This window comes from Globicephala melas, chromosome 10 (assembly GCF_963455315.2).
Source record: "Globicephala melas chromosome 10, mGloMel1.2, whole genome shotgun sequence".
NCBI classification, from domain to species: domain Eukaryota; kingdom Metazoa; phylum Chordata; class Mammalia; order Artiodactyla; family Delphinidae; genus Globicephala; species Globicephala melas.
Genome location: NC_083323.1, coordinates 37,857,586 through 37,870,161, shown reverse-complemented (window position 1 = coordinate 37,870,161; position 12,576 = coordinate 37,857,586). Strand labels below are relative to the sequence as shown.

Here is a 12,576-nt window from a genome sequence, read left to right as displayed (position 1 = left end):
TGACATATAACCATATAACCATAACCATGCAATAATTTGAAAATAATAATAAGGTGTTTCTTTGTTTTAGGTTTATGCGATCAATAGTGCTGGTGCAGGGCCAAACGTTCAAATGAGAATAACCATGGATATTAAAGGTACATGAGCTGCCTTCCCATGAAATACTATTAATCAAAGAGTAATTATAATTTGTATTCTGTATTAGAGTTAAGGATGTAGTTAAGCTTTTAAACCATGCATATGCATATAATAAGCATATATTAAGTAATAAGTAATGTATGCTTATTCAGGCTATAATTAAAATGTCTTAATCATAATGCAAATTACCATGTTAATTACAGAGAATGCCCACTGCTATTTATCTTATATTTCTTTTCTGCTAAATTTAAACTTTTCTGAGACAAGGTTTATAATTGTATTTTGTTTTTAAAATTTTATTGAAAAGAAAGCTCCTTTAAATTACCCGTGACTAGACTTCGACTAGTTCTAATTAGATTCCTTGACTGATCTTTATTTATTTTGAAAGTCAGATTCTTTTCAGTTAATCAAATAGTGCTTACTGAACTACCATATAATCAACTTTATGATTCTGACTATAAAAGTAGATCTATCAATTCATTATTGACAGGGATGTTTTTTCATAGAAAATATACAAAAATTTGGAGACTGCCTCCCCCACCAAATTCCACAAAAACCATAAAAGATTACTAAGAGGACCTCGGGGGCATTCAGTCATTCAAGGTGCCTTCTCAAGACTGAAAATATGCACACAGTTTTGCCACTTCTCTAAAATCCTGTGTAAAACCTGCAGAGAGATTAAAAAAAAAAAGTGTATTGACCTCTAGTAGAATTCCACCTGATGCTCCTCTCTCTGAAACGAAAAGTAGCTTTTCTCAGTCTTTGGTAAGCATAGCACAGCACAGTGATTAAAAGTGTCAGCTTTTAGGCTGAGTCTAGAGTCAGGTTGCTGAGGTTGAATTCTGGATTGGCCACTTGATACCTGTTTGACTTTGGACAAGTTTCTTAACACCTGTAAGCCTGTAATGGAGATAATACTAGTTCCTACCTCGTAAGTTGCTGTGAGGATTAAAAGAGAGAATCTTTGAAAAACCCATGGGACAGTGCCTGGAAACAAGCATTGTTAAGAATAAGAACTAATCACTATAAGATGAAGCTGATATATTTTACTTTTTATCAATGGGTAGTTTATATAACTATAATACTATTTGTGTTATTTGCTTTTAGTTGATAAATATGTACTTGGAATGTACAAACTCCTGAAGTCTAAAAAATATCAGCTACTTTAGAAAATGACTTCATAAAGAAGAGCTTACCTCATACCATCCTAATTTCTCTTTGTTATTTAGTGGCAGACATATTCATATATTCAGTATACGGGTAACAATAGATGCATTATATTTATTTAGTAAAACTTCCCATTTCAGATACTTGCTCATCCTCAGGCAGACATGACTAGTTCTGACTTTCCATGCCTTACATAGGGTGGATAGACTCATGACCAGTTATCTAGAGAAGATATATGAGTACTAAGGGGCAGTGGTTCAGTCCTAGAGAAATGAATTTTTCTCCAGTAATATGCATGATTTTATTGACATGGAGTGACACTGGATGAATAGTTGTCTCATTAGATTTGCATTTGACAGATAATACCGAGTTGGATAGTACTGTCGCATGCCAGAGTCCTCTAACAGGAAACCTTGTCTTGGGGACTCCCCAGTGGCCTCTCTCCAAGTTTCTCAGAACTCCCTGAAACCTGAGGCCCTTCCTGCTGAATCCTTTCTTCCTTCCTTCTCCCCATTCACACGTGTCAGGCCTGTGATCATGCCACCTGCTATTGCTCCCTGCCCCTTGATTCTCATAGATATTTTCCCCAATAAACTTCTATACATCTAATGTCATCGTAACTTTTATGTCTCAGAGGAGTGAGCTAAGGGATCAAGTCAGAAAGATTTGGTTCCAGTCTTGATAGTTCCCTCTTACCACTACGTAGCATAAGACCATTTTCCTCATGTATAAAATGGAAATGATATTGGCAATTTTATGGCATTGTCGGAGAGGCTTTTTTAAAAGATTTTATAAGTATGAGAATTGAAGTTTGATTAAGCAACTTACTGATGCTCAGCTAGTGTATGTAGCTATAAGATGAAATGAAACAAGAGGAGCTTCTACAAATGTTGATTTTGGAGGTACTTGCATGCATTGACGGTAAAATGTGAATTATCATGGCACTTTTAGAAAATTATTCTGGCAGTATCTGTTAAAGTTAAAAGTACATGTTTCTTTTGTTCCAGAAATTCTGCCCTTGGGAATATATTCCATAGAAATAAAAGGATCAGTAAATAAGGCTAAATGTATAAGGCTGAGTAGTGAAGCAAATGTTCAAAACCTGAAGGAAAAGTGAATTCCCATCACTAGATGAATGACTGAATAAATATGATGCAGTTGCACCATGATGTACAACATAGTCATTAAGAAGAATGAGTTAGCCAGAACTTGGTGACTTGAAAAGATTTACACAAGTCTTATTTAAGTGAGAAAAACAATATGTGGGGTAATTATAATACTTAATATAGCACCATTAAAACATATCAGTGAGAAGAATCCATGATGTATGACTTTATGTATTTTTATATGATTATGTGAACATAGAGAAAAATATGTGAGGATACCATCCAGATGTTTAGTATGGATAACTGCAGGGTTAGAGGGCAGGGCTCCTGGTATGACTAGAATAGAAACTGGTAAATCAGCTAAAGGAAGTAAAAGAAAAAAAAAAACATGAAAATACTAGTATGATTTAATGCATTTGTGAAAATTATAAATACAGTTTGAATTTCTCTAATATATAAAGAGGAGTCAGATGTCTGAAAATCACACCTGGGTCCCATTATCTTAGGCAAGTCTCAAATATATAATTGTACCATTAGGAGGTAATAATTGCTAAATATCTGCTGTATCCAAACAGAAATCTGTTTCATTTGTTATTTATATTTGTCATCACTTTATCCGTAAATTACTGCATGAAAGGAGAATTCAAAATGATTTTCTCTGCAGAAACAAAAAATGAATTGGTAGTGATATTTCTTCTTTGTTTATAGCTCCAGCGCGACCAAAAACCAAACCAACCCCTATTTATGATGCCACGGGAAAACTTCTTGTGACTTCAACAACAATTACAATCAGAATGCCAATATGTTACTATAATGATGACCATGGACCAATCAAAAGTGTACAGGTGCTTGTAGCAGAAGCAGGAGGTATCATCACATGCCAGCTTATCTTGTCAAATTGCAGTGTGTGAACTGCTGAATGCTAAAGACATTTCAACTCAAAATTAGTAATATGAGGTTGACTCCTGATTATTATACATCTCTTGAGTTTAATAGATTGTCAATATTATTATTAATTTTACTGATCATTAATATATGCCTAAAATGTTTTACCAAAATTTTAAAAGGCATGGTTAAAATATGTGATTTATTTATTCCATATGCTGGTAGGATTGTGTTGAGTTTGGCAGGATCTTTGGAGGTGTGAAAGAGAGTTAGTTACCCTTGACGGAGGAATGTTTTTTCTCCGAGAAGTCATTCTCCACAATGCCTATGGATTCATGTGTGATGGGAATGGATAGGGTTCCCTAATTATCCAGGTAGATCAGCTGAATCATCCCCAGTGGTTCACAGAGTGACAGATGTTGCATCCAGGTTTGCCTCATGCAATTATAGAAACACCCTTTATAAATGTGAAAATACATTTGGATATTACTTGTAATCATTATTCTTTTTTCTGAAAATAGCTCAGCATGATGGAAATGTAACAAAGTGGTATGATGCATATTTTAATAAGCCAAGGCCATATTTTACAAATGAAGGCTTTCCTAATCCCCCATGTACAGAGGAAAAGACAAAGTTTAGTGGCAATGAAGAAATTTACATCATAGGTGCTGATAACGCATGTATGATTCCTGGCAATGAAGACAAAATCTGCAATGGACCTCTGAAACCAAAAAAGCAATACTTGTAAGTATAGTTTACGCTTACTGTGCATCATGTTAGCAAGCTAGCTGACAACTTTCATCATCCATCTACCTCTCCTGTCATCTTTCCAGTAAGTGCTGGGCATCCATAATGTACTGTGACCTAATGCATGATAAAGATCAACAAGGCATTGTCCTTACATCCCATAAACATACAGTTGTAGGGAAAGTAGGCAAGCTTAAAAGTAATTATGGTTTGACGTGTTAAGTGACTAAGGGCAATATGAAAAATGTGCAAATTGGAGAACACAGGTAGAATTTAATTCTTTCTGTAAAGGGCAATGTGACTAATGTGTACTGTTTCGTGTTTTTCACTCATTTCTCTGCCATGCATGCTAATGTCAGGTTTTTAGAAACATGATCCTCATCTTTCAGTTAATTATGGCTTCAGTTTACCTCAGTCATAGCAATCATTTTCAGCTTTTCATACTATCAAACAACTGAATGAGGAATTGAAATCTTTACAATTCACTTTAATATTTGGTATTGTATAGATTATAATAATCTAATATAAAAACCAATGCTGCTATGTTAGCTTTATTAAATGCTTTGCTAAATTGGTTATTTTTCTCCTACTAAATTGACTGTTATTTTGTGTCATGACTATAATTTTTTAATTATTTAATTTTCAAAATACAATTTTTACTACTAAATTTGAAAAATACAGCTAGTTTCATTTTTGCCTGCTAAAGCACTGTTAAGTTCTTCATAAACATCCTAGGACAAGTTAACATTAGAAAAGTTAGAGAAGTTAGGCATTTGAAAAAAGAATGCTCTATTATCTGTTATTAAGTACAATTACTTGGGTTACTAAGTTATGGCCTGAAATTGATCATCATACGGTAACAGTTACAGAAATGATATACCACAAAGTTTAATATTTATCCAAGAATTTTTGATTTTACATTTTTTCCAAAACATTTCATATAATCCATAAAATCATAAGAATTTGAGAAGAGTAGGGATTAAATTATGAAGTACAATTTATTAATATAGATTGGTTTTATATTTTAAAATTCTTGTAGGTTCATAGTTTTGTTTTTTTAAAGATTTCCTTTTTTAAATAAATTTATTTATTTTTGGCTGCGTTGGGTCTTCATTACTGCCCGCGGGCTTTCTCTAGTTGTGGTGAGCGGAGGCTACTCTTCGTTGTGGTGCGCAGGCTTCTCACCATGGTGGCTTCTCTTGTTGTAGAGCATGGACTCTAGGAGCACAGACTTCAGTAGTTGTGGCATGCAGCCTCAGTAGTTGTGGCTCGTGAGCTCTAGAGCACAGGCTCAGTAGCTGTGGTGCACGGGCTTAGATGGTCCAAGGCCTGTGGGATCTTCCTGGACTGGGGCTTGAACCCATGTCCCCTACATTGGCAGGCAGATTCTTAACCACTGTGCCACCAGGGAAGTCCCATAGTTTTAAAATAAGGTAAATTTCGGTTGTCTCTGTAGTGACAGAATCAACCAGTGATTTTTAAGATTGACTTTCTTCTGCATCCATCTTGTATTTCATATGTCATGAAAGCACAGAAAGTGAAAAGTGCACACTCGGAATTAAGAAGCACTGTTCTTCATTTGTTTGTATTTGAACAGGATGAGTTTTATATGACTATTCTAAATCTGGCTTATTGGCATTTTCCAAGGTGGCTGAGGTATAACAGTTATTATGCTTTATATTTATAAAGTGTGCTTGTGCAGACATTCAGTGGTTTCATCCAAATAAATCCATGAAGGAGGTGATCTACTTCATTTGATTAACCTGCTGACTCTTCATGAGTCTGGTCAAATTTTTGGTCACTCTCTCATGAAGTTCAAGAGGTCCATGTACAAGATAATTTCAAGCAAAGATGTTATTTATTTGTCCTGATGGTGACTGATTTCCAAGTTTACGCTTTGTAAGTTAACTTTCTCTTTAACAAAACTGTCTTTTTCACAGTCATTTGTTAAATTATTCATAGAAAAAAAGTCATATGGTATGTAAATTATTGTTGTTTTTTATTTCATAGGTTTAAATTTAGAGCCACAAATGTCATGGGACAATTTACTGACTCTGATTACTCTGATCCTGTTAAGACTTTAGGTAAGACATATTTTGTAGTTAATTTCATTTATAATCTCAACACGCTAATCACAGCTGTAACATTCATTAGTAAATGTATTAAGCCATGACGAATGTTCTCAAGGATAAAATCATTTCAAGGTTAATTATCCTAAGGAAAAATAGTATTTATAATACTCTTTTAAGTGATGGACGTTCCATCTATTCAAATCTGGACATAGACTTCAATATGGTATTTGGTCTAGGCTGATGTGTGGAATATTACACTAAGCAAATATTTATTTGGCTGTTTAATATGTAATCTTATATGTAAAACATTTTTACTTCATAAAAAAAGAAAAAGGATTATGGAAACTTTCCTGAAATAATCCTAAAAGACAGAAGCCTACCTGTCTTTTTAAATTTTATTTTCTTTCTGATCAACTCTGAGTTTTTCAATTATATACACCCAGTCAGTCCTGAATAAAACATCAATACAATTTAGTCAGATGCAAGTATATTTCTTCTTCTTCCTTTTCTCCCCCTTCCTCTCCCCCTCCTGCTCTCCCTACTATGGCTACTACTTCTTCTCTTCCCCCTCCTCCCCTCGTCCTTCTTCACCACCAACCTATCTAACATTAAATATTCTGGGCCAGACATACTCTGAGGCTCTTTGTATGTATTCACTGATGGGCTCTTCACAGCTGTCCTTTAATTTAGGTCAGTGGTTCTCAACCAGTGATTTTACTCTCCAGGGGACATTAGGCAATGTCTGGAGCCATTTTTGGTTGGGTTGTCACAATTGTGCAGGCTGAGCTAGTGGCATCTAGTGAGCGGGGAGGCCAGGGATGCTGCTACCTATCCTACAGTGCATAGGACAGCCCCTCCAGCAAAGCGTTATCTAACCCACAGTCAATAGTGCTGAGGTTCAGAAACCCTGTTAGGTGTCAGTGTTAGCTCCACTTTACAGATGAGGAAACCGCGGCCCAGATTAAGTAATTACGTGGCTCTGCCGGCACAAATTTTACAACCATTATGATACAAATGCAGGATTTAGACCTGGATTCAAATCTTGGCTCTACCACTTGAGAAAATAATTTCTATAAACCTCAGTTTCCTTGCCTTGAAAGATCTGTGTAAAATAATATAGGTAAAGATATTAATATTTTATAGTTATAAAGTGTTCAATGCTTAATAGCTTCTTTTTGGATGAGTTATAAGGGAAGATTTTAAAAATATATTTCCTTAGGAGAAATTGTTTCCCTAGGACTTCTCTGAGTAAATCACAGCTTTCTGTTTCCTCTGTGTCAGGCTCCGAGAGTGTGGAACTTTGTGTGTTGTTCTGATCCACAGTATATCATGAATGCAATAGATTTCAGTGATAATTATGGCTGGAAGAAGACGGAAAATGTTCCACCCTTTTCAGTTAGAAATTCTCATCTGGTTGTGGAACATTAATTGTATAAACCAGTTTCTGCAGCCTCCACTTAGTTAAGGAAACTTTGGACCTTGAAGAAATGAAGGGGCACACGGTTTGCTACATTAATGTTTATAGGGGAATAACATAGATTTCGTTGGCTGTGCTGTCTGCTTAAATTCCATTAAATCACTGGTTTGACTAATTTTACGTAATCAATCATTTTTAAATCAGCTGACTAGACTTGTGGTTTTGGAGTTGTGTCAAGCGTTTCTGCATTTGATAGGTGAGTTTATCACACCCTGACACCACCACAGTAAATGTTTTGATGGCATCAACTTAACTTCCTTTAGGTTACAGCATTCAGAAACTACGTATTATCACAGCTAAATGGTGACCCAGTATATTTACCGATGGAAGAAACATAGTACAAGTGGATTAGCTCATATGTCTTAGAGAGATGATATTTTGAGGATGCGGTGCTAAAAAGAGATCACTTTGTTGTGTTGTTTGCTGTGTGCTGTTCATCTCATAGCTTGCTGGTTTTATGTAGATTATGGATATGAGGACAACATATTCAGCCAATTATCTGAAAGGTAAAGTTGAGACATCTAGGTTAACAGGAACGAAAGAGGAGGGAAACCAAGCATCAGGAACCATGGTGTACAGGGACGTGATTCCCAGATTCTGCTAAATGGCTTCCCTTTGGCCAAGGTTGGGCCTCGTCCATCACTTTGGCCACAGGTAGTCTCAAGATGTCCCTCAGCGACGGTCTTCTCTTTCTTTCTTTGTCTCTCAGCCAAGGCAGTGGAATACAATAAGTAATTCTAGAAGACAGAAGAAATACACCATCAGTTCTCTGATTCCCCTTTTGGAATCATCACCACCACCCAAGTCATCCAGGTGCTAATGTTTGTGTGCCCTGGTAACAGCAGGAGTATAAGGGGATGTAAGATGTATAATGAACGGCAGAGCACCAGATCCTGTCAAGGTCAGAATAGGAGGGACTAGGGAAACACAGGCTGGGCACAGTCAGTGAAATGCCATTGGGTTGGTAAGGGGTTGTGACAAGGAAGAGTCCCACGTATCTACAATCAGTTTTTCAGGGTTCATATGCTATTTGGAGACCAGTGGCACCAGGATAGCCTTTCAGGCTCCTCCTTAGGGTGGCCTCCCATGGGCTCTCTCCTGATAGGTAGCAGCTTTATAATAGGAGTTTGCTCTCTAATCTTATTCCAATTGACCACATAAAATTCTGCTATCTAGATAGTTATTTGTAGCTAGGAAATCAGTGCTGGGCAGGAGTGGAGGAAATTAAAAGGAGTGCAACCCTCAGTTGTGGTGAAATGAAATGTTCAGATTTGGAATATGGTGTGTACCACAGGAGCAGAATTCCTTGATGTCCATCAAAGTAGCCCAGTCATTTTGCTGGTTAATGGATGTAACACCATCAATTTCTGGCCTCATATTAATTTTCTACCTGGCTATTGGATATTGTGGTTCTGTGTATATCAGATTCACTCTTGAGGCAGGAACCAAAGAACACCCTCCAGAAAAGGTGCTGGTCTATAATTGGCATTAATAAAAGGCCATGGAGTCATAGAGTTTTTGGGAAAAGAACATTGCCGAGGAGGATATAGTAGAAGGACCCAAAAAGGAAATAAAGTTGACTGTTTCTACAGTGGGCAGTGGTCAATGGCAAGAATGGTTTCATGGCTATAAGAATGGAGGCAAGCAAATAGTAAAATGCATTGGTGTCATCGTAAGCGTACAAAGGATGATTGAGTCCTTTTTTTCTCTCAAACATGTCATGTATTGGGATATAGGACAGCATTTGCAACAGGCTAGTGGCTCCCAGCATTTCTAACAGGTCTGCCCAACACTTAGGTGTGCATCTCACACTTCAGCGAAAGAAGTCTAGGTCCCATCTAGGTCATCAAACCACCAATGGATGTACTGGTATTTTGCACACCACAGGCAAGGAGCTTCAAGCTGAGTCGCCTATCAATACAATCTTCAGGATTTAAGTGCCTTTGCAAAGCTGTGTTTCTAAGTTAGTATAGGACATACATTTACAAGACAGACCATTTTGATAGTGGTTGTGCCTGTCAGAGATATTATTTGGATGTTAAAATTAGGGGCAAAGAATCACTGATGAACTAAAAGGCTTAAGTTTCGGGAAAAAGGCTAACAGCAGTACAAGTAAGAAGGGGCCAGACAGGGCTTTGCTGAGTAAGGATTGATAACCTGGAAGAGGTTTGCACGTTGGGAAATCTTTGTAGCCTGTAGGAATAATGGGAGATGAGATGTGCCATCATTTTGACCCTAAAGAAATACTTACAACTTACTTGATTTTGTTTTCACTCAGGATTGAGCATTAGGATTTTTATTAAGAAAATTCCCAAGAATCCTTCTTAAATTTTTTTTTAAGAAACCTCCTTAGGCACATCAGTTTATGGAAACTGCTTGTAGGCAATGTTTTGATTGCAAGGTTTAATTATAGAGGATTCCTGTGATTTGAAAACCAGACACTGCTTTCTGCACCTCACAGGGCTTCATTAAAACTGAACAAGTTGAAACCTTAAACCTCATGGCAAAGGCACTCTGTGATTGTTTTCTTTTGTCATAATACTTCTCATTTAATTACTGTGCTAACAATGAAAAGTTCCAATACGCTCACTTGGGAACAGAGATAGGGAGTCACTATATATTTTTTGCAGCAAAAGGATCACTTGCCCCCGGGACACCAGAGGAGCAGGGGAAGGTTTTATGATGTTAATGAGGCAGTGGCAATGTGATGGTGAACCTCGTAAACTCTGTAGTCAGACAAGCATATTTCAGGCAGTTTTGGCATATATGGAATTTATGTGACCTTGGGTTAGTTACTTAACAAATTAACTTCTGCAATCTTATTTCCAAAATGAGAATAATAATACCTACTTCATAAGCTAACTGGGAGATTAAATCAGATGAATGGACAGATTCATGACTATGAAATGTTATTAATAAAGATATGAAACATTATTTATGTGACAGGCCCTTTATGAGTTTTTTTGTATATAACCTCATGTATTTTTCACTACAACCCTATAACACGATTTCCTGTTTATAGGTATCCCCAATTTACTGGTAAGAAATCTGAAGCTGGGTCTTTAAGCATCTTGCCCAAGGTTACAGAGCTAGGAAGTGGCAGCACCAGCTTTTAGGCCCAGGAAGCCTGACTTCAGGCAGTGCTGTGCTTATAACCACTGTACTGCGTTGCCTGGAAATCACTAAGTGCCCAAGTAGCTTTTGATTTCATTACTATTTCTGATTTATCTGTTCCCACAGACTTCCTATCTTTGCTGTACCATTTTCTCTTCTCAACATTTTAAATTATTTCTAGCTGTTCTCTTTGCACCTGCTCATCTTAGCTTTCTGAGGCTAACATTCATACATAAGTATACTGTTTTTACACATAAAGATGCAATAATTCCTTTTTGTTTGTTTTAACAATGACTAAGTATGACTTTGCAACCTGGCCACTGTTTATTATCTACTTCTAATATTTTGCCAATATGATGTATTAAAAAACATTTATTTAGGGTATTTTAATTTACATTTCTTGAATTATGAAATTGAGAACCTTTAGTAAGTTCTTTGTGCAGTATTTGAATATTCTGGATGGCTAATACTGGGCTAAAAGAGAAGAACTTTTTATACTTAAGTTCTGTTATAAGAAGTTGTTTTCTTTTAAGATTAATAATAATATTAAGAAGATGATCTTTCATGCAGTAAGTACCTATATCAAGTACCTATATCCATTGTCCTAGGAGCTTTATAACTCATTTAGTTCAAGCTTCTTAGAGATATAAAGCTGCATTAAAAAGTCAGATCCATAGAGGAGTTTAAATAATGATAATCAAAAGATAAACTATGAAAAATTAGGTAGTGCTTTATAATTATGATTTGCTTAATTACTACAGTAGTACATGCTGTTATGCACATAAAACAATTTAATTTGACCTTTCAATGGATTTTAAGTCTAATCAGGAAATGTACACGTTAGAAAAAGAATCATGTTTATATTTTTAAGTGAAAGAGTTTTGTTTTCTGTGAAAGGATTTAGAGAAATGACTTCATTCTGTACTGGTAATGCTCTGTGGGTACATGCATAGCAGTGAATCAAAATTTGTGCTGGACAGTCATAGTACATTTTGTCCTTTCCTAGTAGTACATTTGTAATACATGTGCCCAAAGGATTACCTATTGTTTATTAATACATCATATGTCATTTCCTCACTTCACTTGGCTAGTGCTTTGAAATGGTAATCTAATCTGAAAATTTTTTGTGGTCTATGAAATCATTTTTTCCCCACTAGGTTCCAAGGTCCAGTGACTCAATACTACCTGATAAAGATGATTCTATTCATCTTCATGTTTCCTTTCCCAAGCATATCCAGTTAGGAGTCAGCATGTGAAAATTCATGAAACAAACCATTTATATTTTAATGTATGAAAAAGGTGTATCTAAAATACTTTATGAGCTACATGCCCCTTTAGAGTCTTCTAAATTTAGCTGGAGATTCTAGATGACCATGAAACTCTGAAAACTGTTCAAGATTCAGTGTTCATTCAAATCCACCATGCAGAATAGCCACAGAAACTCTTTCATAGTGTTAACATTTCATAAGCATCAGTCCAGGGAAGAAAAGATGAAACATTAACCCCTGCGTATTTTACAGATAGTTAACCTATTTTGTCACTTGACTTTAATACTTTCTACAGTAAAATTATACATTATATAACTTAAAATTGGTTATAATTATAATTACTAGTTGTATCAAAATAATTAATAACATATATTCTTATTTGGTTTAATGCCTAATCTTCAACCTGAAAATTTTTAATTTCTAATATGCTTCAAAATCGATATTTTTATATATCAGTAAATTTAGAAAATATTTATTGAGCATTTGCTGTGTGCCTGATACTGTTCTCAGGACTTGGAATACAGTTTTGAATACAACAAAGAGTCCTGTCCTCAGGGATCTTACATTCTGGACAGGTAATAAACAATAAGATAATAAATAAA

At 35.8% G+C, this 12,576-nt stretch overlaps 2 protein-coding genes across 2 annotated transcripts in view; one reads left to right on the top strand and one right to left on the bottom strand.

The window, feature by feature from the left end:
- PTPRQ (protein tyrosine phosphatase receptor type Q) overlaps window positions 1-12,576 on the top strand; it is a 203,430-nt gene that overhangs the window by 142,843 nt on the left and 48,011 nt on the right. The window contains exons 31-34 of the mRNA XM_060306834.1: window positions 71-137; window positions 3,120-3,278; window positions 3,818-4,040; window positions 6,054-6,127. Coding sequence (XP_060162817.1) covers window positions 71-137; window positions 3,120-3,278; window positions 3,818-4,040; window positions 6,054-6,127 — 523 coding nt within the window. The remainder of the gene's footprint in view (window positions 1-70; window positions 138-3,119; window positions 3,279-3,817; window positions 4,041-6,053; window positions 6,128-12,576) is intronic.
- The window catches only part of LIN7A (lin-7 homolog A, crumbs cell polarity complex component), a 392,447-nt gene continuing 384,485 nt past the window's right edge, over window positions 4,615-12,576 (bottom strand). The window contains exon 13 of the mRNA XM_060306830.1: window positions 4,615-8,329. The gene's annotated coding sequence lies outside the window, so the exon portion shown is untranslated. The remainder of the gene's footprint in view (window positions 8,330-12,576) is intronic.